Source organism: Anomaloglossus baeobatrachus, chromosome 2 (assembly GCF_048569485.1).
Source record: "Anomaloglossus baeobatrachus isolate aAnoBae1 chromosome 2, aAnoBae1.hap1, whole genome shotgun sequence".
Taxonomy (NCBI): Eukaryota; Metazoa; Chordata; class Amphibia; order Anura; family Aromobatidae; genus Anomaloglossus; species Anomaloglossus baeobatrachus.
Genome location: NC_134354.1, coordinates 95,910,637 through 95,937,939, shown reverse-complemented (window position 1 = coordinate 95,937,939; position 27,303 = coordinate 95,910,637). Strand labels below are relative to the sequence as shown.

Below are 27,303 nucleotides of genomic sequence, written 5' to 3'. Positions count from 1 at the left end.
ACCTTAGTTACCCGATGTGTATAATGGTTACCAGCGTTCACCGGCTCCGTCAAGATCCCAGCATCGCAAGGTTATGTCTGGCGCTGCTGGGATCGTGACGGAGCCGGTGTACACTGGTAACTATGATACACATCGGGTAACTAAGGGACCTTAGGTACCCGATGTGTATAATGGTTACCAGCGTTCACCGGCTCCGTCACGATCCCAGCAGCGCAAGGTTATGTCTGGCGATGCGGGCGGAGGGCCGTGGCGAGTGGCCAATCCATGCGGAGGGCGGGGCCAGGCCGAGGCGAGCGACCAATCCGTGGGGGGCGGAGCCGAGGCGAGGCGAGCGGCCAATCCGTGCGGGGGGCGGGGCCATGGCGAGCCCAGCGGCCAATCAGCTTTGTGTCACCGTAAGGACACAATTTTGGAGCAAGACAGACAGACAGACAGACAGAATAAGGCAATTATATATATAGATTAGCAATATGCATCCAGAACTGCTCGTGGTTCTGTATGCATATTGGACCTGAGAGGTTCCCTTTAAACATCTGTCATAGGTTCTTTCCATATCTGAACATATTTAAGATACGTGTGGTAAATCTTTGACACTGGAGTGTCAAACATTACACAAGTGGTCAAAATTGTTGGTACCCCTCATATAATGAAAGAAAAAACCACAATGGTCACAGAAATAGCTTGAATCTGACAAAAGTAATAATAAATAAAAAAATCAATGAAAATAAACAAATGAAAGACATTGCTTTTCAACCATACTTCCACAAATTTTTTTTTTAAATTAAACTCATGAAACAGGTCTGGACAGAAAAGATGGTACCCCTGAAAATAATGTGACAAAAGAGACATGTTAAATCAAGGTGTGTCCACTAATTAGCATCACAAGTGTCTACAAACTTGTAATCAGTAAGTAAGCCTGTATATAGGGCTACAGATACTCACTGTGCTGTTTGGTGACATGGTGTGTACCACATTCAACATGGACCAGAGGAAGCAAAGGAAAGAGTTGTCTCAGGAAATTTGAAAGAAAATTACATACAATCATGTTAAAGGTAAAGGTTATAAGACCGTCTCAAAGCAGCTTGATATTCCTGTGACTACAGTTGCACATAATATTCAGATATTTAAGATCCATGGGACTGTAGCCAACCTCCCTGGACATGGCCACAGGAGGAAAACTGATGACAAATCAAAGAGACAGATAATATGAATGGTAACAAAAGAGCCCAGATAAACTTCTAAAGAGATTAAAGGTGAACATCAAGCTCAAGGAACATAAGTGTCTGATTGCACAATCCATCGTTGTTTGAGCCAAAATGAACTTCATGGGAGACTAACCAAGGAGGACACAATTGTTGAAAAAAAAATCATAAAAAAGCCAGACTGGAATTTGCCAAACTACATGTTGACAAGCCACAAAGCTTCTGGGAGAATGTCCTGTGGACAGATGAGACAAAAATTGAACTTTTTTGCAAGGCACATCAGCTCTATGTTCATAGATGGAAAAAGGAAGCATACCAAGAAAAGAACACTGTCCATACTGTGAAACATGGAGGAGGCTTTGTTATGTTCTGGGGTTGCTTTGCTGCATCTGACACAGGGTGTCTTGAAACTGTGCAGAGTACGATGAAATCTCAAGACTATCAAGAGATTCTAGAGAGAAACGTGCTGCCCAGTGTCAGAAAGTTTGGTCTCAGTCGCAGGTCGTGGGTCTTGCAACAGCATAATCACCCAAAGTACACAGCTAAAAACACCCAAGAATGGCTAAGAGGAAAACATTGGACTATTGTGAAGTGGCCTTCTATGAGCCCTGACCTAAATCCTATTGAGCATCTTTGGAAAGAGCTGAAACATGCAGTCTGGGAAAGGCAACCTTCAAACACGAGACACCTAGAGCAGTTTGCTCTTGAGGAGTGGCCAACATACCTGTCAAGAGGTGCAGAAGTCTCATTGACAGTTACAGGAATCGTTTGATTGCAGTGATTGTTTCAAAAGGTTGTGCAACAAAATTTTAAGTTAAGGGACCATTATTTATATCCAGGCCTATTTCATGAGTTTAATTTTTTAAACAATTCTGTGGAAGCATGGTTAAAAAGCAATGTCTGACATTCATTTGTTCATTTTCATAGTTTTTTTTATTATTATTTTAGTCAGATTCAAGTTATTTCTGTGACCATTGTGGGTTTTTCCTTCATTAAATGAGGAGTACCAACAATTTTGACCATGTGTGTATATTAATGGAGCTCGACCAAGCTGCAGGAAGAATGGTTAGTAAACGCTTGCTTCACTCTTGGTACCATTGTAGGCATACACCACTTTTAATACAGAATTCTTCCAATCCTTTTCGTCAGCTGTCAAGGTTCTCAACATTGACAGTAACGTATGGGTGAAACGTTCCATTTGTCCATTGCCTTCTGGGTGCTGGGGTGGTTTGTAGAATCTCTGGATCTTAACTTAGCAAATAACTGGTTTTCAAATTCTCTTCCCTGGTCGTGGTGTAGTCTTGTTGGGAACTCAAACTTCAAATCAAAATCATTGAAGATCTCTGCTGCTGTCTTACCAGACTTAGTGGTAGCATATGCTTGAGCAAATCTGGTAAAATGGTCCAATACCAATAAGATGTATTCAAATCCACCCTTGCACTTCTTGAGGTGCAGATAGTCTATTGAAACCATCTCAAAACGGTAGGTAGTTTGGATGTTGCCCATAGGTGCTTAGGTTGGTGTCTTAGTGTCACGCTTCCCGGGTCCCCTGTCACGCTCCCCGGGTCCCCTGTCACGGTCCCCGGGTCCCCTGTCACGCTCCCCGGGTCCCCTGTCACACTCACCGGCTCCCCTGCTGCGCTCCGCCGCTCCCGTGCCAGGCTTCCTGTTTCCCTGCTCCACAGCCTACCTGCCCCATTGCCTGCGGTCCCCAGGCAGCCCGGTCCCCGCTCCCGGCGTCCGATGGCAACCCAGCCCCAGCCCGGCTCTCCTGCTTCCTCCTCACCGCTCCCTCCTCTGGCTTCTGGCACCCGGGCCGCGCGCATGCGCATTAGGGCGCGCGCGCGGTCACTGACCCTCTCTTAAAGGGCCAGCGTCCACTAACAGGAAATTGAACACGCAGGTACAGGGTATAAAGGGGTTTAATGTCCAAGTGGGCGGGGTCTGTTCTTCGTGTTTCCCAAGCTAGGAGTCAGGTCTCCTTGTGTTTCTGTGAGATACTCACCTCTCTCTCTTCTAGAGCCGATCCTGCTTCGTCACCCGGTTCTGCCAGATCCCGAACCCCGAACGCTGTCCATCTGCCATCCTGACAGTCCGTTCCATCTCTGATCCCTGCGGTGACCCATCTGCTCGCTCCATCGGTTCCAGACTCCGCCTGACAACATCTTGGCCTCCGAACCTGAGCTCCGTCACCCGGACTACCATCAGTGACTCCGTGGTCCCAGGGACTTCTGCATTCTCCTCTTGTACACGGACTGTTCTGCTACCTGTAGTGCTCCAGCCACCGGACCCCTTACCATCATCAAGGAGTTCGGTCCAGTGGATCCACCTCCTGGGCCTGCCCGTCCACCTGGCCCTAACAGTAAGAACAGGCCATGGATCCCGCTGCAGCACTAGCAGCCCTGCAGGAGGAACTCGCACGCCAGCGTGAGACTCAGACCCGCATGCTGCAATTCATGTCTTCTGTGGACGCCCGCCTGAACACGCTACAAGCGTCGGTTACATCTTCAGCATCTCGGGCTTCCACTAGCCAATCCACGGCTCCAGCCCCCGTGGCAGCCTCTTCGGATGCTTCCAGACTTCGTTTGGCCTCACCACCCCGGTACGCCGGAGATCCCAAGACCTGCAGTGGATTCATAAACCAATGCTCCCTCCATTTCACGCAGCTGCCGCATTTGTTTGCCTCCGACCAAGCCAAGGTCGCGTTCATCATGTCCCATCTAGAGGGTGAGGCACTGGCGTGGATGAACCCCTTGTGGGAAAAGGAGGATCCTGTGACCAAGAACATCCAGGAGTTCCTGCAGGCATTTCGTGGCACCTTTGACGAGCCTGGACGCGCCTCCGCGTCTGCCTCATCTCTTCTCCGGTTACGTCAGGGGACTCTGACGGTGGGTCAATACGCCATACGTTTCCGCACTTTGGCATCGGAACTCGGGTGGAACAACGAGGCTCTAACCGCCGCCTTCTGGGAAGGACTCTCGGGTCGAATTAAAGATGAGCTGGCTGGTCGTGACGTACCGTCCACCCTGGATGCCCTGATTACTCTTGCGACCCGAGTGGACATTCGCTTTCAGGAGCGATCAAAAGAGGTGTCCCGTGAGAGACGTCCGGTACGACACTCCTCTCCTCCGCAGAAGCCCGCCGTCCTTCAGTCAACGGCATCTGGTGTCTCCGTCCACGAGCCCATGCAGATCGACCGTGTGTGGCAGTCTGAACAACGCCGAGCAGAGCGGCTCGCCAAGGGCCTCTGCTTCTACTGCGGAGAGGGCACACACCTGCTACGCTCCTGTCCAGAAAGGCCGGGAAACTCCAAAGCCTAGGGTTGGTAGGAGAGGCCACCCTAGGTGCTGGACTCTCTCAGACCCGGTTACCTGGACTGTGCAAGTGACAACGGGAGAGACGCGGTTCACGGCTGAGGCGTACCTCGATTCTGGGGCAGCAGGCAATTTCATCCAGCAGGCCACGGTGGACAAATACCAGGTGCCTGTTACTCCACTCGAGAAACCCCTCGTGATTGCCTCTGTGGATGGCAGACCCCTCTCTGACACCATCTCGTGGATCACCAGGCCGCTCGAACTGCGTATCGGTGCCCTGCACACCGAGAACATCGCTCTCTACGTCCTTCCACACATGTCCCATCAAATCCTGCTGGGACTTCCCTGGTTACGGACACACGAACCATCAGTCAGCTGGGGTACTGGTGAGATCACCCGATGGGGCTCCTCTTGCCACGAGAAGTGTCTGAAGACCATACAACTCATCCGACGACCTCCGGGTCCAGAGTCCTTACCGGGACTGCCCTCGGCCTATTGGTCCTTCGCGGATGTCTTCGACAAAAAGGAATCAGAGGTACTTCCGCCACATCGTCCTTACGATTGTGCCATCGACCTGCTTCCGGGAACCACACCACCTCGAGGACGGATATATCCGCTGTCTCCAGCCGAAACAAGGGCCATGTCTACTTACATCACAGAGAGCCTGGCAAGGGGATTCATTCGGAGATCCTCCTCTCCTGCTGGAGCAGGCTTCTTCTTCGTGAAGAAGAAAGAAGGTGATCTACGTCCATGCATAGACTACCGGGGATTAAACCAAATCACCGTGAAAAACAAGTACCCTCTGCCGCTCATCCCCGAATTGTTTGATCGGCTTAGAGGAGCTCGTGTGTTCACCAAGTTGGATCTTCGGGGTGCCTACAACCTGGTCCGCATCCGCTCTGGGGATGAATGGAAGACCGCGTTCAATACTCGCGATGGGCACTATGAATACTGTGTGATGCCCTTCGGCCTGTGTAACGCACCAGCAGTCTTTCAGGAATTGGTGAACGACGTGTTCCAGGACCTTCTTTACATCTGTGTGGTGGTGTATCTAGATGACATCCTGGTCTTTTCTCCGGACCTCCAGACCCACAGAGAGAACGTGCAGCTGGTACTACGACGACTGAGGGAGAATCGTCTGTACGCCAAGTACGAGAAGTGTGTCTTCGAGCAGTCTTCGCTTCCCTTCCTGGGTTACGTCATCTCCGATACCGGACTGCAGATGGATCCGAAGAAGATCTCTTCCATTCTCAACTGGCCCCCTCCTTCTGGACTGAAGGCAATCCAACGCTTTCTGGGATTCGCCAACTATTACCGCCAGTTCATCCCTCACTTCTCTGCTCTGACTGCTCCTCTCTCCGCCTTGACCAAGAAGGGGGCTAATCCAAAGGACTGGTCACCTGCGGCCGACGCCGCGTTTGGCTCTCTGAAGCGGGCATTTGCCTCCTCTCCTGTGCTCCACCGTCCGGAGTTAAACCGACAGTTCACCTTGGAGGTGGATGCCTCCTCCTCGGGAGCTGGAGCAGTGCTCATGCAGAAGTCCTCCTCCGGGAAGATGGTGACTTGCGGTTTCTTCTCCAAGAGCTTCTCAGCGCCTGAACGCAACTACACCATCGGTGATCGAGAACTATTGGCAGTCAAACTGGCTCTGGAAGAATGGCGCTACCTTCTGGAAGGAGCAGTGTACCCCGTTATTATTTACACGGACCACAAGAACCTGGAATACCTGCGGTCTGCTCAGTGACTGAACCCACGGCAAGCCAGGTGGTCCTTGTTCTTTGCCAGATTTGATTTCCAGCTCCATTTCCGACCCGCGGACAAGAATGTACGCGCAGATGCCTTGTCCAGGTCTTTCATGCCCATGGAGCAGGAGGAGGAGACATCCCAGTCCATCATCTGCCCTAGTAAGATCATTCCGGTGGCTCCTGTCACCCTGGCCCAGATACCGCCCGGGAAGACCTATGTCTCTGAGACTGACAGGACCAAAGTGTTACACTGGGGCCATGCCTCAAAAATAGCCGGTCATGCTGGTCAGAAGAGAACATGGAGTACGATTGTACGTCATTGCTGGTGGCCTTCCCTTCGGACGGATGTCGCTTCTTTTGTCTCAGCCTGCTCCTCTTGTGCCAGGAACAAAACGCCCAAACACCTGCCATATGGCCGCCTTCTGCCTCGGCCTATACCCTCAATTCCGTGGCAACACATTGCGATGGACTTTATTACGGACTTGCCACTGTCCTCCGGACACACAGTCATATGGGTCGTGGTGGATCGGTTCTCTAAAATGGCTCATTTCATCCCTATGGCTGGACTGCCCTCTGCCCAGGAACTCGCTGACGCTTACATACAGCACATCTTCCGGTTGCACGGCTTTCCATCACACATTGTGTCCGACAGGGGAACTCAGTTTACCTCCCGCTTCTGGAGGGCTCTCTGCAAACATCTGGGAGTGACTCTGGACTTTTCTTCAGCCTACCATCCTCAGTCGAACGGCCAAGTGGAACGGGTCAATCAGATCTTGACCTCCTTCTTACGTCACTACGTCAACGCCCATCATGACGACTGGTCCACGCTTCTTCCTTGGGCTGAATTCTCCCATAACCACCACGTCAGTGAGTCCTCCTCCAGCTCTCCCTTCCATGTCGTTTACGGACTTCAGCCTTCCGTCCCATTACCTGTATCCTCTTCCTCGGATGTTCCTGCTGCTGATGCTGTAGCCCGTGACTTTACAACGATTTGGGACTCTGTCAAGGCATCCCTTGGACGTGCTTCCCTGCGGATGAAGAGACACGAAGACAAGAGGCGTCTGGACCCTCCGTGTTTCTCTCCAGGAGATCTCGTCTGGCTTGCTTCCAAGTACGTCTGATTGAAGCTACCATCCTACAAGCTGGGACCTCGCTACATCGGGCCGTTTAAAGTCCTCAGCAAGATCAATGAGGTCTCCTACAAGCTGCAGCTCCCGGCCACGATGAGGATACCCAACTCCTTCCACGTCTCCCTGCTCAAGCCGGTTGTCCTTGGTCCCTTCTCCGCTGCTGCCAGTTCGGCTCCTCCTCCTATTGCCGATGACGACATCTATGCGGTAAGGGATATCGTGGCCATGAAAACTGTACGGGGCCGACAGTTCTTCCTGGTGGACTGGGCTGGCTATGGTCCTGAGGATAGGTCCTGGGAACCCCGGGAGAATGTGGGTACTCCTTTGATCCGTGCCTTCCTGACCCGGTTGCGAGGAGGGGGGCGTGGGGGGGGTACTGTCACGCTTCCCGGGTCCCCTGTCACGCTCCCCGGGTCCCCTGTCACGGTCCCCGGGTCCCCTGTCACACTCACCGGCTCCCCTGCTGCGCTCCGCCGCTCCCGTGCCAGGCTTCCTGGTTCCCTGCTCCACAGCCTTCCTGCCCCATTGCCTGCGGTCCCCAGGCAGCCCGGTCCCCGCTCCCGGCGTCCGATGGCAACCCAGCCCCAGCCTGGCTCTCCTGCTTCCTCCTCACCGCTCCCTCCTCTGGCTTCTGGCACCCGGGCCGCGCGCATGCGCATTAGGGCGCGCGCGCGGTCACTGACCCTCTCTTAAAGGGCCAGCGTCCACTAACAGGAAATTGAACACGCAGGTACAGGGTATAAAGGGGTTTAATGTCCAAGTGGGCGGGGCCTGTTCTTCGTGTTTCCCAAGCTAAGAGTCAGGTCTCCTTGTGTTTCTGTGAGATACTCACCTCTCTCTCTTCTAGAGCCGATCCTGCTTCGTCACCCGGTTCTGCCAGATCCCGAACCCCGAACGCTGTCCATAAGCCATCCTGACAGTCCGTTCAATCTCTGATCCCTGCGGTGACCCGTCTGCTCGCTCCATCGGTTCCGGACTCCGCCTGACAACATCTTGGCCTCCGAACCTGAGCTCCGTCACCCGGACTACCATCAGTGACTCCGTGGTCCCAGGGACTTCTGCATTCTCCTCTTGTACACGGACTGTTCTGCTACCTGTAGTGCTCCAGCCACCGGACCCCTTACCATCATCAAGGAGTTCGGTCCAGTGGATCCACCTCCTGGGCCTGCCCGTCCACCTGGCCCTAACACTTAGGATGCTTGTCTTTCAAAGAACCACACTCTCTGATCACATATCTCTTGATATCTCTTTGTATATACGGCCAGAAGAAACATTCACAGTGCATGTTGATAGTTCTTTCTACTCCGAAGTGCCATATCTCTTGGAGTTCTTTGAAGACCAATCTATAATATATTATGGGCAGTACTAACTGCTGTTTCTGTCCAAGACACTGTGACAAGTTATGCCCTGCAGGTCCCATGGGGTGCTACACTTTCACCAGGAGTCCATCCAACTTGCATTGAATACGACACCTTTTACCGATTAAGCTGATGAGGCTATCCTTACTGACTAAGATATCCTCTTGATCCAAGGAATGCATAGTTGGACTATCGCACTGGGCACTAAGTAGCTGATGCACTTGTCTCCCTTGCAGCTGTTGAAAATGATCACACAGCCAGGGTTGGTGCAGATTCAGCCCTCATAACAGTAGTGCTATATCACAAGGCTTCAGGTAGTGGTAGATGGTAAATCTTTAATAATTCTCCTTCTCTTCACATAAGGCCTCCAGATTAACATGCATGAAAGTATGTTCATAGAGAGGGGAAGAGAGGCCGTCCTGGGCTCCGTCAGGTCTCTCCACTCTCCTACTGCAGCACATCAGGACTAGCTATTCTTCACTCCTGACATTCACTCCCCTGGAATGGCTGGCCTCTGCAGCTCGACATAGTTTATGACACACAACAGTCTTTTTCTGATACAGCTTCTTCCCACACAGAAAAGACTCACTAACTACTTCCCAGCATCCCATGGGTCACTGATGAATACTTCCTGTCTCCTGTAGCCTTAACAGTACAGCTCCTAGTTATCACATCAAATCTATCTATTTATCTATCTATATAATATATATATATATATATATATATATATATATATATATATATATATGTGCCGCCCCCGTGCCAGCAGCTTACCGCTGCTCGGATCCGGACCTTCCGGTGGGTGGCTCGAGGGTCTCTGGACCAGGGGTGTCCCGTGGACACTCCGAATGAAAAGGGTGGAGGGGGGTGGATGTAGGACGTATATGTACAGGCTGAGCCGTATTAAGTTCGTGACGCCACCCACGGTGTGTGGTGAGGTTGGACACCACCGCTGCAATTACGGGGCACCCGGGGGAGATGTTATGCAGCAAGTTGTTAACCCCTCCGTGGGCAGGGATGCTGGCCCCAGGACCCATTGGGGTTTTGTGCAGGGAGATGGGCGACCGGAGGGTGCTGGTGTACTCACTATTAAGGATTGATTGCTCTCAGTGAGAGAAACAAAATTAAAATTTTGTAGTTGTGATACCTTTTAATGGCTAACTAAAATAAAATATGATGTTATAAAGCAAGCTTTCGAGACATCTCTGGTCTCTTCCTCAGGCATGGTATGACAAGAAGAAGAAACACAAATATATACACAAAACAGGGCAGAGCGATGCATAGTAAAAGGACATTTAAATAAACAAACACTGAGCTTGGAAAGTGAATCCTTAATTAGCTTTGATTAGTGGCATGAGTTTTATTGTCCCAATATCCATGTGGGATCAGAGGTCTGGTGAGTCTCTGGAGCTGACTTCTCAGATTTTATAATGAGTCATAAATCCTTCTGAGAGATTGAGTCCTGTGTCCACAGAGGAATCCACTATTAAGGAAACACACGAGTCTCTGCTAAACCAAGGTGATGGTGGTCGGTGCCCGCAGCCGGCTGCGTTCTGGTTCCCCCACCCAGCTGGTGGTCTCTGTCTTTCTCCTGCACCTTTTTAGAATGGTGGACTGCCTGCGCTTGCAACTTCAGGAGTCCGCTGGATGTGTTCTAAGGAGCCCTTGCCCGCAGACGCTGGCCCATGGGATCTCTGAGCCTTGGCGGTAGCCTTTTATCCCCCTCGGTGGGCTGTTGTCTTCTAATAGGAACTTTGGGTGGGACAGGACCTCTAGTCCTGGCCTCAATCGGTTAATTAACCGGTTCCAGTCGCTTCTGGTCCCGGTATCAGGGTCCAAGTACCCCCCTGTGTTCTCCGGTTTCCGATTCGGTTCCCCGGGTCGGTACCGGCGGGCTACAACACTGTCCCGGTCCACCTCGGTTCCACCGAGCCATCTTCCCAGCTCCTGCAGACGGAGATCGCCGTCTGCCTCCTAGCCAAAGGCACCAGGGCTCCTACCCTGGCGCCGTTGAATTTGGGGTATTCGCCTCTGCTGGAGCTGGACACAGCTCCAGCCCACACTCCTCTCCAACTTGAACTATAACGCCTCTCCTTCCTTCCTTTAACTGTTTACTTTTCCGCCCAGGGCTGTCTAGACTCCTTGGTGGGAGTCTTCTAACCGCCAGGTTCCGCCCCCTGGTGTGTCCATCTAGCCCTGAGGGGGGTGACTAGGGTTTTAAGCAGGTCGGCTGCTCTTACCTGTGAGGGAAGGTGTTGTGCAGGGGCCTACCTGTGACTACCTTGCCCGGCCAGGGCGTCACATATAGACTGCAGTTCAAAGACAATTTTGTCTTTTCCATGAAAAAATCATACTTTTGTTTATCAAATGAGTTGCATAATGAATAGAAAATATAGTCCAGACATTAACGAGGTTAGAAATACTGATTTTTACTTGAAATAATAATTTTCTCCTTCACACTTTGCTCTTGTTACAGAATGCTTCTTTGCAGCAATTCGAGCTTTGCAGACCTTTGGCATTCTAGCTGTTAATTTGCGGAGGTAATCTGGAGATATTTCACCCCATGCTTCCAGAAGCCCCTCCACAAGTTGGATTGGCTTGATGGGCACTTTTGCACCATACGGTCAAGCTGCTCCCTAAACAGCTCAATAGGGTTGAGATCTGGTGACTGGGCTGGCCACTCCATTACAGATAGAATACCAGCTGCCTGATTCTTCCCTAAATAGTTCATGCATAATTTGGAGGTGTGCTTTGGGTCATTGTCCTGTTGTAGGATGAAATTGGCTCCAATAAGCCCTAGATTAGTAATGGGGAGGGATCTATGAAACCCACCAATTACCAATCCTGTAAGTGAAAAAATAAACACAAAACAGAGAAAAATCCTGTATAAAAAAACACCCTTTTCCTCCACTTTATTAACCCACAAAGCACCCAGGTCTGACGTGAGCCACACCACAAAGTCCCATGATGATCCTGGCTCTGTTAAATACTAAAGTCCCCTGATGAAGCTAGTTTATTTCTTCTGTACCCCATGGTAAGAAACTTGTGAAACGTACGTTGGGGGTCTTTCCTACTGGGGGGGTGGTATCTGACTCCACTTTATATGCCTTTTCTCCCTGGGTTTTGTTACCTATAATGTGGGGGCTTTTTGATAGCTGACTTTGTAATTCATTCAATGTAGTCTTTTCTTTGACTCCTGCTCACCAATTTATACAATATAGGTACTCCCCTGGGATTCCCTCTCATCTTTTGAGATATGCACGTGCACTTTATATAGGGATTTTGTGGCTTATTTATTGATATTCATATACCCACCCCCATTACCAAACTGGTAGCTATGACCATGAATTTTACATGTTCACTGTCCTTTTGTTACATGTATGTCTGAATTTCTCTTATTGTAAATTAAATTTGCTGAAAATATTAATACATTTGAATAAAAACATATTTTGCATGATATACTCCTTGTCCTCCTGTTTTCTATGTATTATGGAGTTATGCATAATTCCTTAGACCTATTCTTATAGGTGATTTGGGATTTACTTATGATGGTTTCATTGGGAATTCGCTTATTAAATACTAAAGTCGCAGCGCATGGCACATTAGAGAACATGACCACCCGCTGTGGCTTCAAGCACACACTAGTGACATCACTGAGTTTACATGCGGTCACAACTGGAGGTTCCCACGGTACCCAACCTGTGACCGTAGGTAAACTCACCACAGGTGAGCTCATTGAACTCAATGAGATCTGCTTCTCCTGGCAGAAAAACACATTTTTGTTTTTGCAAAAAGTTTCAGATTTGGTGCTTGAATTTATACACCAAATTCCTGCACAAATACTGCCCCTATTGATCCTATTATGCACCTATCTGGACAGTGTATTTAATTGACCCTGTGGCCTTTTAAAATGTTTTTAAATGTAACTTAGGCATTTATTTTAATAAAGATACCTTTTATTATAAACTTGTGGATCCTCTCTTTGTGTGTATGCAGCGTTTTAAAAACATTTCCCTCATGTTCAGTCAGCATACACTGGGCTGATCTACATAATATACTAAGTGGTGCCTTAGGTTCTCAAATTCTTCTATGGCCTCCGACACACTCACGTGAAAATCACGCACGTGCCGAGAGACACGTATTTCCCCTGCGTGTTGCGTGCCGGTAAGTACGTGTCTCTGGTACGTGCGGGCCACATGTGTTCTCCACATACTATCAGTGATAACATACGGAGAACAGGTTATTTGCATACTCACGTGGTCCGTGCTGCTGTCCGTGGTGCTGATCCTCGGTCTCCAGCCCTGCCGTCTCCCCGCTGCTGCTGCTGCTGCCAGGCAGTGAAGTGAATATTAAATGAGAATAATGAGCGGCGGTCGGCAGCAAGTGGCAGCAGCGGCAGAGACAGGAGGGCAGGAGAAGGTAAGTTAAGGGTTTTTTTTTTTCACTGCCACGTGTGTTTTCTCCGGCGCGTGTCACATGGGACCGCATCCACACTACACCCGTGTGGTACGGGTGTGGGCCATGTGACACCCGTGCTGTCGTAGAAAACACTGACATGTCGCCGTGTAGAAAAACGCACACACATACAAACACACACGGACACACGTTCCGTGTGGTTTTACGTGTGTGTGCCTGCTACAATAGGGTAGCATTGCTGTACGTGTCTCCGTGCCGCCTGTACGTGTAAAAAATGGCAAACACGTCCCTGCAGCACGGATGTGTGTCGCAGGCCTATGTCTCAGATTGTAAAGCCTGCTGTAAGTTATTATTGGGGCACGTTCGTGTTCCCTGCATGTTGCTGCCTACTTATGATTGGTCAATATCATACAGGGGAAGAATTACACACACCCCCAGAAGCAGACTCTGGAAGATAGTTGTCCCACCCACATATCTTAACAGCTCAGATACACATTTAGAAAAATATGGGTATCACTGGAATAAGTCATTGTATTGTAGATATCAAGGTATCATTTTATTCAACCTTTTATTACCTGGGATAATTGCAAATAACCAATATTTAAGATAAATGAGAGGGACAATAAAGATCTGAAAACATTTATAATAAAAATGAGAATTTATCTGATGCAGAAATGTCTTTCTGTGGCTTAATTTTCACATAATCCAAAATTTTCTAGTGTAATATCAAATAATTAGTACATAAAGATAGTAGTAATAGAAGTAAAATTACATTATAATCTTTTTTTTCTCTTTTGTAGTGCTGGTTCCTTCAGAAAATTTTAATATTGATACAGGGAAGGTATGGAGTTACAGAGGGAAAGAGAAGTCCCTGTTTGGACAAAGTGTAATACAATATAAACATGGTTCAAACAAAGGGTAAGTTGTTTCCAAATTAAAATCATAGTCATGTGAAAAATTATTGTATAAACTCATGGTATCTCCTAAAATTAATTTTTCACAATAAATATATGTTTATCCTAAACGAAACTATAACATTATCCAAAGGAAGCTAGATAAGTGCACAATATTGTTTTTTATACTATACAATGGTATCTTGGTTTTCATTGACGTCGGTTATCGTTGATTTTGGTTTTTGTTGATTTTTCCCACAAAAAATTTGCTTCGGTTTTTGTTGGCATGCCCACGTGACTGCGCTGCTACTTTTGTGACAACAAAGGGTGAGCCATGCCTTTTTCTGCTCTGTGTGGCATTATGTGAGTATTACCCCCCCCCCCGCTTGTCAGTTTCAAAATGTATATAATAAATCTAAGATAAAATGTATTTATTCTTTATATTAGTATTTTATATTCATTTAATATTCTTTTAATATTCATTTCTTATTATTTTTAGTATTAAACACTATCTTTATTCTCTATAAAATCTGGGGGGTTTTTGTATGTATTTTAGAGTGTCTAAAACGGATTAATTGGATTTACATTGATTCGTATGGAAATAATTGCTTCAGTTTTCATTGATTTCGGTTTTCATTGATTGTATTCAGACAGATTCAACGAAAACCGAGGTGTATTTGGTTATAGTTTTACTGATAAAAAGTTATCCAACAACTATGTAATAAATGTGAGAAATTAACTGTTCTTTTAACAGATTATCTCATAAGCAATAAATATCCACTGACTAAAAATATATAATTGCTGAGGGTCTGATTACCGTGACCGCTACTGGTTATGAGAATTAGGGAATGTTCACACATGGCTTTTTTGGTACGGTTTTGCAGGGTTTTTTCTAGCTGTATATTTGCCTTGGTTTTATGCAAATCCATGCAAATAAAAAGCTGCTTTTTACAGTCCCAGCAAAGTCTATGAGATTTCTGAAATCTCATACACACCCACACCCACACCCACACACACACACACCCACACACACACCCACACACACACCCACACACACCCACACACACACCCACACACACAAACACACACACCTGCAGATTTATTTTCCAGACTGTTTTGTCACATACCTGCGTTTTTACTGCAGATTTCAGAGAATGAGCATGTCGATTTTTTGCAGGGTTTTTTTGCAATGTTTTTTTTTTTTGGTACAACCCATTTAGAAAAAAACACACCAAAAACGCTTGAAAAATGGCACTAGAAAACGCACCAAAACCGCAGATGACTCAAAGGAGATTTCCTGCCACAAGATTAGGTTTTGATCAAGAAAAAAACTTACCAAAAAAGCCCTGTGTGAACATAGCCTTAAGGTCCCAAAGCTCCCTGTGTAATCAGATTAAGTGATTAACATGTGCAACCAATATTATATTCATTGTTTATAGGAGAGGAGATCACAAATGATCACTACATTAGGTAAGGATTTTTGAAAGAATCACTTCAGTATTGCAGTATATAGTAAAAGTACTGATCTCCAATGAAGGCAAGCCACAGGCTGAGATTCATAAGAGCACTAAAATGGCAAAGACAGGAGCTTTCAGTAGGCTACCATCTGCTATGGCAAACTATTGTCTCTCTCTATTCACCTGGTAGTTTTTACTTTTCCTGTGTCATCTATTTTCTTGTATAATAAAAAATCAAGAGAACCATTTTGTCTTACCCCAACTTCAATGCCCCAGGAAGGTCACATGAATGCACAAACAACGTTTTCTATTGTGTGCAGCATAGAAAGTTTGTTTTTTGTAATCTTTTTCAATAGTCGCTGACACAGGTAGATACAGAGCAAAGGGCCCTTGCACAAGAATTGTGTATGGGTCCCTCTCATATAATGGAGGGAGATACTGCTCTGTCCTGGGTTGACAATAATATGTTACCCTGTATTGTGGGTTTTTATTGTATAAAATTGTTCTATACCAGCATCGCCATTTTTTTCTCAACTATTCAGAAAAGTGTTAGATTGTGTGCAAAAGTGACGTGACATGGAATGGCACAAAAAAGTGTGACTGGAGGCTGGCGGGGAGCCCGCCCTGGAAGGACACGTTCTGCTGAGCTTTTGCACAATCTGACCTTCCAAAGTTACATCAATGCCTTTTCCCGTGGACTTCAACTCCTATGTTGGATTATTTCCTGTCTGGACCCCTCAAGACTATTGAGGATCAATTTTAGACTCTATTAAACTCCAAAATAAGAAAAAAAGAAAAAAGAAACGGGATCCCCTTCACAGATGAAGATGCTGAGTAACCTGCAGTCTATAACATTGCCGCATGGTTATCAACAATGTTCACTCGACAACCCAAAGTTTGTGGTGAAATAACTAGAGTTGAGCGCGGTTCGTGGTTCGTGGTTCTCCAGTTCGCGGCTCGAGTGATTTTGGGGCATGTTCTAGATCGAACTAGAACTCGAGCTTTTTGCAAAAGCTCGGTAGTTCTAGAAACGTTCGAGAACGGTTCTAGCAGCCAAAAAACAGCTAAATCATAGCTTGGTTTCTGCTGTAATAGTGTAAGTCACTCTGTGAATCAAACTATTATCACATTTCAGTGTATAGTGTGCGTGAACAGCGCCTTCAGATCACTGCTGTTTCTATAATGGCGATCGCCATTTTTTTTTTTTTTTTTTCTTGTCTTCCTTCCCTAAGTGCGCGCGTCTTGTGGGGCGGGCCAGCATGTCAGCCAATCCCAGACACACACACAGCTAAGTGGACTTTGAGCCAGAGAAGCAACGGCATGTGTGATAGGATCTGCATGTCACATGTCCCTGCATTATAAAACCGGACATTTTCTTCACGGACGCCATTATCTGCCTTCTGCGTCTTTGGTGTCAGACATCACTGTCGCAGCTCCGTCTTCCTGAGTCCTATAGCCGATACAGCTGTATGCGCTGCATACACAGCGTTAGACAGCTTAGGGAGAGCACTTTATAGCAGTCCTTTTAAGGGCTCCAACCGGCAGGGTCAGAGAGCCATAGGTGACAGGTCCTGCAAACAGCGCCAGCGTCTGTGTAGCCCAGGTCAGGGATTTCCTCCCTGCATTTCACCATTAGGAGGGAATAGAAAGGCAGGCTTCCATTCCTCTACCCAGAGCACCACAATCCTGCCACTGTACCCTCTTGTCCTCTGCACACTCCAACTGATAACTAAGCCATTATACTAGCAAACACTCAGTGTACCTAGTGGCATCCTATACGTGGCTATTGGACTTTGCTATAGTCCCACTAGTGCAAAGACATTTGCAGAGCGCGTCTGCCTGCATTGCACACTACAACTCATTCTAAACAAGCCATTATACTAGCAAACACTCAGTGTACCTAGTGGCATCCTATACGTGGCTATTGGACTTTGCTATAGTCCCACTAGTGCAAAGACATTAGCAGAGCACATCTGCCTGCATTGCACACTACAACTCATTCTAACCAAGCCATTATACTAGCAAACACTCAGTGTACCTAGTGGCATCCTATACGTGGCTATTGGACTTTGCTATAGTCCCACTAGTGCAAAGACATTTGCAGAGCGCGTCTGCCTGCATTGCACACTACAACTCATTCTAAACAAGCCATTATACTAGCAAACACTCAGTGTACCTAGTGGCATCCTATACGTGGCTATTGGACTTTGCTATAGTCCCACTAGTGCAAAGACATTAGCAGAGCACATCTGCCTGCATTGCACACTACAACTCATTCTAACCAAGCCATTATACTAGCAAACACTCAGTGTACCTAGTGGCATCCTATACGTGGCTATTGGACTTTGCTATAGTCCCACTAGTGCAAAGACATTTGCAGAGCGCGTCTGCCTGCGTTGCACACTACAACTCATTCTAACCAAGCCATTATACTAGCAAACACTCAGTGTACCTAGTGGCATCCTATACGTGGCTATTGGACTTTGCTATAGTCCCACTAGTGCAAAGACATTTGCAGAGCGCGTCTGCCTGCATTGCACACTACAACTCATTCTAAACAAGCCATTATACTAGCAAACACTCAGTGTACCTAGTGGCATCCTATACGTGGCTATTGGACTTTGCTATAGTCCCACTAGTGCAAAGACATTTGCAGAGCGCGTCTGCCTGCGTTGCACACTACAACTCATTCTAACCAAGCCATTATACTAGCAAACACTCAGTGTACCTAGTGGCATCCTATACGTGGCTATTGGACTTTGCTATAGTCCCACTAGTGCAAAGACATTTGCAGAGCGCGTCTGCCTGCATTGCACACTACAACTCATTCTAAACAAGCCATTATACTAGCAAACACTCAGTGTACCTAGTGGCATCCTATACGTGGCTATTGGACTTTGCTATAGTCCCACTAGTGCAAAGACATTAGCAGAGCGCATCTGCCTGCATTGCACACTACAACTCATTCTAACCAAGCCATTATACTAGCAAACACTCAGTGTACCTAGTGGCATCCTATACGTGGCTATTGGACTTTGCTATAGTCCCACTAGTGCAAAGACATTTGCAGAGCGCGTCTGCCTGCATTGCACACTACAACTCATTCTAAACAAGCCATTATACTAGCAAACACTCAGTGTACCTAGTGGCATCCTATACGTGGCTATTGGACTTTGCTATAGTCCCACTAGTGCAAAGACATTAGCAGAGCACATCTGCCTGCATTGCACACTACAACTCATTCTAACCAAGCCATTATACTAGCAAACACTCAGTGTACCTAGTGGCATCCTATACGTGGCTATTGGACTTTGCTATAGTCCCACTAGTGCAAAGACATTAGCAGAGCACATCTGCCTGCATTGCACACTACAACTCATTCTAACCAAGCCATTATACTAGCAAACACTCAGTGTACCTAGTGGCATCCTATACGTGGCTATTGGACTTTGCTATAGTCCCACTAGTGCAAAGACATTTGCAGAGCGCGTCTGCCTGCGTTGCACACTACAACTCATTCTAAACAAGCCATTATACTAGCAAACACTCAGTGTACCTAGTGGCATCCTATACGTGGCTATTGGACTTTGCTATAGTCCCACTAGTGCAAAGACATTAGCAGAGCACATCTGCCTGCATTGCACACTACAACTCATTCTAACCAAGCCATTATACTAGCAAACACTCAGTGTACCTAGTGGCATCCTACACGTGGCTATTGGACTTTGCTATAGTCCCACTAGTGCAAAGACATTTGCAGAGCGCGTCTGCCTGCGTTGCACACTACAACTCATTCTAACCAAGCCATTATACTAGCAAACACTCAGTGTACCTAGTGGCATCCTATACGTGGCTATTGGACTTTGCTATAGTCCCACTAGTGCAAAGACATTAGCAGAGCACATCTGCCTGCATTGCACACTACAACTCATTCTAACCAAGCCATTATACTAGCAAACACTCAGTGTACCTAGTGGCATCCTATACGTGGCTATTGGACTTTGCTATAGTCCCACTAGTGCAAAGACATTTGCAGAGCGCGTCTGCCTGCATTGCACACTACAACTCATTCTAAACAAGCCATTATACTAGCAAACACTCAGTGTACCTAGTGGCATCCTATACGTGGCTATTGGACTTTGCTATAGTCCCACTAGTGCAAAGACATTAGCAGAGCGCATCTGCCTGCATTGCACACTACAACTCATTCTAACCAAGCCATTATACTAGCAAACACTCAGTGTACCTAGTGGCATCCTATACGTGGCTATTGGACTTTGCTATAGTCCCACTAGTGCAAAGACATTTGCAGAGCGCGTCTGCCTGCATTGCACACTACAACTCATTCTAAACAAGCCATTATACTAGCAAACACTCAGTGTACCTAGTGGCATCCTATACGTGGCTATTGGACTTTGCTATAGTCCCACTAGTGCAAAGACATTAGCAGAGCACATCTGCCTGCATTGCACACTACAACTCATTCTAACCAAGCCATTATACTAGCAAACACTCAGTGTACCTAGTGGCATCCTATACGTGGCTATTGGACTTTGCTATAGTCCCACTAGTGCAAAGACATTAGCAGAGCACATCTGCCTGCATTGCACACTACAACTCATTCTAACCAAGCCATTATACTAGCAAACACTCAGTGTACCTAGTGGCATCCTATACGTGGCTATTGGACTTTGCTATAGTCCCACTAGTGCAAAGACATTTGCAGAGCGCGTCTGCCTGCGTTGCACACTACAACTCATTCTAAACAAGCCATTATACTAGCAAACACTCAGTGTACCTAGTGGCATCCTATACGTGGCTATTGGACTTTGCTATAGTCCCACTAGTGCAAAGACATTAGCAGAGCACATCTGCCTGCATTGCACACTACAACTCATTCTAACCAAGCCATTATACTAGCAAACACTCAGTGTACCTAGTGGCATCCTATACGTGGCTATTGGACTTTGCTATAGTCCCACTAGTGCAAAGACATTTGCAGAGCGCGTCTGCCTGCGTTGCACACTACAACTCATTCTAACCAAGCCATTATACTAGCAAACACTCAGTGTACCTAGTGGCATCCTATACGTGGCTATTGGACTTTGCTATAGTCCCACTAGTGCAAAGACATTAGCAGAGCACATCTGCCTGCATTGCACACTACAACTCATTCTAACCAAGCCATTATACTAGCAAACACTCAGTGTACCTAGTGGCATCCTATACGTGGCTATTGGACTTTGCTATAGTCCCACTAGTGCAAAGACATTTGCAGCACGTCTGCCTGCGTTGCACACTCCAACTAATTATAACTAAGTTGCATTGTCAGGGATAGTTATTCTTTATTATTCTGCTGTTAATAAAGCTAGACCACCACTGCAATCTTCACCACCTCTCAATTTTTACTACCACATTTTCAGTCCACAATCTTGTCGCAATCAACATGAGTGGCAAAATGACAGATGCTGGTGGAAAGGGGAAGAGGCGTGGTGTAAAAGGCAAAAAAGGTTTTGTCCGTGGGGAAGGTGGCAAAGCTCCATTATCATCTGCTGAAGATAGACCATCTACCAGCAAAAGTAAGATGTCTACTACTTACCGTGGACAATCCGATGTGCTCCCTTTGTTACGGACACGAACAACAGGAACAAAGGTAGATGATGGGCAAAAAAGGAAAATGCTTGAATGGATCTCAAGTGGTCCAACAAGTGCCCTCTCTGCCACTTCAAGTACCGCATCCAAAAAACACCAGTCCTCTGAGTTGTCATCCCAATCAAACTTGCTTTCTCCCAGCTCTGAAGTCTCCATCAGCCCTGCACAGTATGGTGGAACTGAGATGGCTGAGTCTGCAGAGCTGTTCAGTCACACTATAGCCTGGGAATCAGAGGTCTGCTCCCAAGCTACAGTGAGTACAGAACAGGAAATGGTCTGCAGTGATGCCCAGAACCTTTGTGACTCAGATTCAGGCCGTGAGGACCAAGTTTCTGAGCATAATGTTGACCCTTTGTCACAAACTGTAACACCTGTGGTTATAGACAATGAGGAACATACTGATGAAGATGAGACGCAGATACCCGATTGGGATGACAACTTAAATATTCGTTCAGGGCAAGAAGAGGCTCGGTCTGAGGGGGAGGGGAGTGCAAACACAACAATTGATGATGACGTTCTAGATCCCACCTACTGTCAACCCCCAGTCAGGCACTCGAGGAGGTCAACAGAGGCGGTGGAGGAGGATGCAACCGACGACGAAGTTACCTTGCGCCTTCCTGGACAGAGTCGGAGAACTGGTAGCACGTCTACAACTGCATCCTCAGCCACCACTCTGCCTATGAGCATTATTCGTGGTGGATCAACAGGTCGCATGGCCTCTAAGCCTTGCCTAGCCTGGTCCTTTTTTCACATCGAAAAAGATCGCCCAACTCATGTGATATGTAACATTTGTCATGATTCTGTTAGTAGAGGTCAAAACCTCAGCAGTTTGACAACTTCTTCCATGAATCGTCACATGACTAAATATCATAAGTCCCGGTGGGAAGCTCACCGTGCTGCAATGCGGCCTAGTGGAGCGAACCATCCACCGCCCGCCCCTTCCACTGCATCCGCGCGCTCTTCATCTTCTAGGACTGTGGGGACAGCTGCCACACCTGTTTTTCCACGCAAAACTTACACCACTGTAACCGCAACAGGCAGTTTGCTTGTAAGGTCGTCAGTTGGTTTGGAAGGGGAAACAAGTGAGTGTGTACAGCTCTCTCAGACATCGATAGCACCAACGTTGGATGAAGGCAACATCATGTCTCCGCCTGCACTTTCCTCACAAACCTGCATTTTTCCAGGGACACCCTACTCAACACCGTCTACACACAGCAGCCAGATCTCTGTCCCTCAGATGTGGTCAAATAAAAGGCCACTTCCTCCGACCCATGACAAAGCTAAGAGGTTGACTCTATCCCTCTGTAAGCTGTTGGCTACCGAAATGCTGCCTTTCCGCCTAGTGGACACACAGGATTTTAGAGACCTTATGTCTGTCGCTGTGCCCCAGTACCAGATGCCTAGTCGCCACTACTTCTCTAAGAAAGGTGTGCCCGCGCTACACCAGCATGTCGCACACAACATCACCGCTTCCTTGAGAAACTCTGTGTGTGAACGGGTGCATTTCACCACCGATACTTGGACCAGTAAGCATGGACAGGGACGTTACATGTCGCTGACTGGGCACTGGGTAACTATGGTGATAGATGGTGAAGGGTCTGCTGCACAAGTCTTGCCGTCCCCACGACTTGTGTGTCAATCCTCTGTCTGTCCAAGTTCCGCCACTGCTTCTGCATCCTCCACCTCATCTGGGTCCTCCACCTCCGCCCCAAGCCTGCCTGGTCAGGCCACCAGCGTTCTCACTGCGCAGAAGGAATCACGCACCCCTCATTACTATGCTGGCAGCAGAGCGCAACGGCATCAGGCGGTCTTTAGCTTGACATGTCTTGGTAATAAGAGTCACACAGCTGAGGAGTTGTGGTCAGCTTTGCGGTCCGAGTTTAATAAATGGTTGTCTCCACTCAAACTGCAGCCTGGTAAGGCCGTGTGCGACAATGCTGCAAACCTGGGTGCGGCACTTCGCCTGGGCAAGGTGACACACGTACCTTGTATGGCTCACGTGTTGAACCTTGTCGTGCAGCAATTTTTAACACACTATCCCGGCCTAGATGGCCTTCTGAACAGGGCACGAAAACTGTCAGCTCACTTCCGCCGTTCAAGCGCCGCAGCAGAGCGACTTGCATCGCTCCAGAAGTCTTTCGGCCTGCCGGTTCATCGCCTGAAATGCGATGTGGCGACACGCTGGAATTCAACTCTCCACATGTTACAGCGACTGTGGCAGCACCGCAGAGCCCTGGTGCAATACGTCATGACGTATAGCCTGGGCCAACGAGATGCAGAGGTGGGGCAGATCACCCTGATGGAGTGGTCTCAGATCAAGGACCTATGCACCCTTCTGCACAGTTTCGACATGGCGACGAATATGTTTAGCTCTGACAATGCCATTATCAGCATGACGATTCCAGTCATTTACATGCTGGAGCACACGCTAAACACTATTCGGAGTCAGGGGGTGGGACAACATGAAGGGGAGGAACTACAGGAGGATTCATATGCGCAAGGGACAACAACATCACGAAGGTCCAGACGTTCATCATCACCAACGCAGCAGGCATGGGACCATGGGGGACAGGGATCGACAAGGGCGCATAGTAGCAGGCGAAATGTTGAGCAAGGTGCAGGAGAACATGAAGAAATGGAGGACGAACTGTCCATGGACATGGAAGACTCAGCGGATGAGGGAGACCTTGGTCAAATTTCAGTTGAAAGAGGTTGGGGTCAGATGTCAGAGGAAGAAAGAACGGGTAGCACCTCTATGCCACAAACACAGCATGGACTTGGTCCGCATGGCTGCGCAAGACACATGAGTGCCTTTTTGTTGCACTACCTCCAACATGACAGTCGTATTGTCAAAATTAGAAGTGATGATGACTACTGGATTGCCACACTATTAGATCCCCGGTACAAGTCCAAATTTTGTGACATAATTCCAGCCATAGAAAGGGACGCACGTATGCAGGAGTATCAGCAGAAGCTGTTACTAGATCTTAGCTCGGCTTTTCCACCAAACAACCGTGCAGGTGCAGGGAGTGAATCTCCCAGTTGTAACTTGACAAACATGGGACGGTCTCGTCATCTTCAACAGTCTACCCGTACCAGTAGGACCTTTTCTGGTGCCGGTAACAGCAATTTTATGGAATCTTTTCATAATTTTTTTAGACCCTCTTTTGCAAGGCCACCAGAGACAACAAGTCTGACACATAGTCAACGGCTGGAGAGGATGATACAGGAGTATCTCCAAATGAACATCGATGCCATGACTGTGCAACTGGAGCCTTGCTCCTTTTGGGCTTCAAACCTACAAAAATGGCCAGAGCTCGCAACTTACGCCTTGGAGATTTTGTCGTGTCCAGCTGCCAGCGTTGTCTCTGAACGTGTATTCAGTGCTGCTGGGTGTGTGCTGACAGATAAGCGCACGCGTCTGTCCAGTGACAATGTGGACAGACTGACGTTCATCAAAATGAACAAGTCATGGATCCAGAAGGAATTTACTACCCCTGTGTCATCCTGGGGAGAGTAAATGCTTGTGGATTTGGAATGTGCTTGATGCAAATCAAAACATCCTGTTTGCAACTAGGGCCCAAGTGCTGCCACTGATGTGGTGGGTGTCTGTGTGGCCCAATTTTTGGAAAAAAGGGAGACTCCGCTTGGAGTAACCCTTGCTTGCTGTGTTTTTAAAAGAAGCCAAGATGAACAGAGCTGGGATCAGGAAAGACTTTGCTACCTACCCCGGTGTCATCCTGGGGACGGCTAAGAATAGCGTATTTTTGAATGTGCTTGATGCAAATCAAAACATCCTGTTTGCAACTAGGGCCCAAGTGCTGCCACTGAATGGGTGGGTGTGTGTGGGGCCCAATTTTTGGAAAAAAGGGGAGACTCCGCTTGGAGTAACCCTTGCTTACATTGTTTTTAAAAGAAGCCAAGATGAACAGAGCTGGGATCAGGAAAGACTTTGCTACCTACCCCGGTGTCATCCTGGGGACGGCTAAGAATAGCGTATTTTTGAATGTGCTTGATGCAAATCAAAACATCCTGTTTGCAACTAGGGCCCAAGTGCTGCCACTGATGTGGTGGGTGTCTGTGTGGCCCAATTTTTGGAAAAAAGGGAGACTCCGCTTGGAGTAACCCTTGCTTGCTGTGTTTTTAAAAGAAGCCAAGATGAACAGAGCTGGGATCAGGAAAGACTTTGCTACCTACCCCGGTGTCATCCTGGGGACGGATAAGAATGGCGTATTTTTGAATGTGCTTGATGCAAATCTAGCTGTGAAGTGTACAACTGGGGCACAACTGCTGCCACTGAATGGGTGGGTGTGTGTGGGGCCCAATTTTTGGAAAAAAGGGGAGACTCCGCTTGGAGTAACCCTTGCTTACATTGTTTTTAAAAGAAGCCAAGATGAACAAGTCATGGGTCAGCAAAGACTTTGCTACCTACCCCAGTGTCATCCTGGGGACGGCTAAGAATAGCGTATTTTTGAATGTGCTTGATGCAAATCTAGCTGTGAAGTGTACAACTGGGGCACAACTGCTGCCACTGAATGGGTGGGTGTGTGTGGGGCCCAATTTTTGGAAAAAAGGGGAGACTCCGCTTGGAGTAACCCTTGCTTACATTGTTTTTAAAAGAAGCCAAGATGAACAAGTCATGGGTCAGCAAAGACTTTGCTACCTACCCCAGTGTCATCCTGGGGACGGCTAAGAATAGCGTATTTTTGAATGTGCTTGATGCAAATCAAAACATCCTGTTTGCAACTAGGGCCCAAGTGCTGCCACTGATGTGGTGGGTGTCTGTGTGGCCCAATTTTTGGAAAAAAGGGAGACTCCGCTTGGAGTAACCCTTGCTTGCTGTGTTTTTAAAAGAAGCCAAGATGAACAGAGCTGGGATCAGGAAAGACTTTGCTACCTACCCCGGTGTCATCCTGGGGACGGCTAAGAATAGCGTATTTTTGAATGTGCTTGATGCAAATCAAAACATCCTGTTTGCAACTAGGGCCCAAGTGCTGCCACTGAATGGGTGGGTGTGTGTGGGGCCCAATTTTTGGAAAAAAGGGGAGACTCCGCTTGGAGTAACCCTTGCTTACATTGTTTTTAAAAGAAGCCAAGATGAACAGAGCTGGGATCAGGAAAGACTTTGCTACCTACCCCGGTGTCATCCTGGGGACGGCTAAGAATAGCGTATTTTTGAATGTGCTTGATGCAAATCAAAACATCCTGTTTGCAACTAGGGCCCAAGTGCTGCCACTGATGTGGTGGGTGTCTGTGTGGCCCAATTTTTGGAAAAAAGGGAGACTCCGCTTGGAGTAACCCTTGCTTGCTGTGTTTTTAAAAGAAGCCAAGATGAACAGAGCTGGGATCAGGAAAGACTTTGCTACCTACCCCGGTGTCATCCTGGGGACGGATAAGAATGGCGTATTTTTGAATGTGCTTGATGCAAATCTAGCTGTGAAGTGTACAACTGGGGCACAACTGCTGCCACTGAATGGGTGGGTGTGTGTGGGGCCCAATTTTTGGAAAAAAGGGGAGACTCCGCTTGGAGTAACCCTTGCTTACATTGTTTTTAAAAGAAGCCAAGATGAACAAGTCATGGGTCAGCAAAGACTTTGCTACCTACCCCAGTGTCATCCTGGGGACGGCTAAGAATAGCGTATTTTTGAATGTGCTTGATGCAAATCAAAACATCCTGTTTGCAACTAGGGCCCAAGTGCTGCCACTGATGTGGTGGGTGTCTGTGTGGCCCAATTTTTGGAAAAAAGGGAGACTCCGCTTGGAGTAACCCTTGCTTGCTGTGTTTTTAAAAGAAGCCAAGATGAACAGAGCTGGGATCAGGAAAGACTTTGCTACCTACCCCGGTGTCATCCTGGGGACGGATAAGAATAGCGTATTTTTGAATGTGCTTGATGCAAATCAAAACATCCTGTTTGCAACTAGGGCCCAAGTGCTGCCACTGAATGGGTGGGTGTGTGTGGGGCCCAATTTTTGGAAAAAAGGGAGACTCCGCTTGGAGTAACCCTTGCTTGCTGTGTTTTTAAAAGAAGCCAAGATGAACAGAGCTGGGATCAGGAAAGACTTTGCTACCTACCCCGGTGTCATCCTGGGGACGGCTAAGAATAGCGTATTTTTGAATGTGCTTGATGCAAATCAA

General features: G+C 47.7%; 1 protein-coding gene across 1 annotated transcript in view; it reads left to right on the top strand.

The window, feature by feature from the left end:
- Positions 1-27,303, top strand: part of ITGAE (integrin subunit alpha E) — a 207,118-nt gene that overhangs the window by 7,830 nt on the left and 171,985 nt on the right. Inside the window, exon 2 of the mRNA XM_075333152.1 lies at positions 13,966-14,083. Coding sequence (XP_075189267.1) covers positions 13,966-14,083 — 118 coding nt within the window. The remainder of the gene's footprint in view (positions 1-13,965; positions 14,084-27,303) is intronic.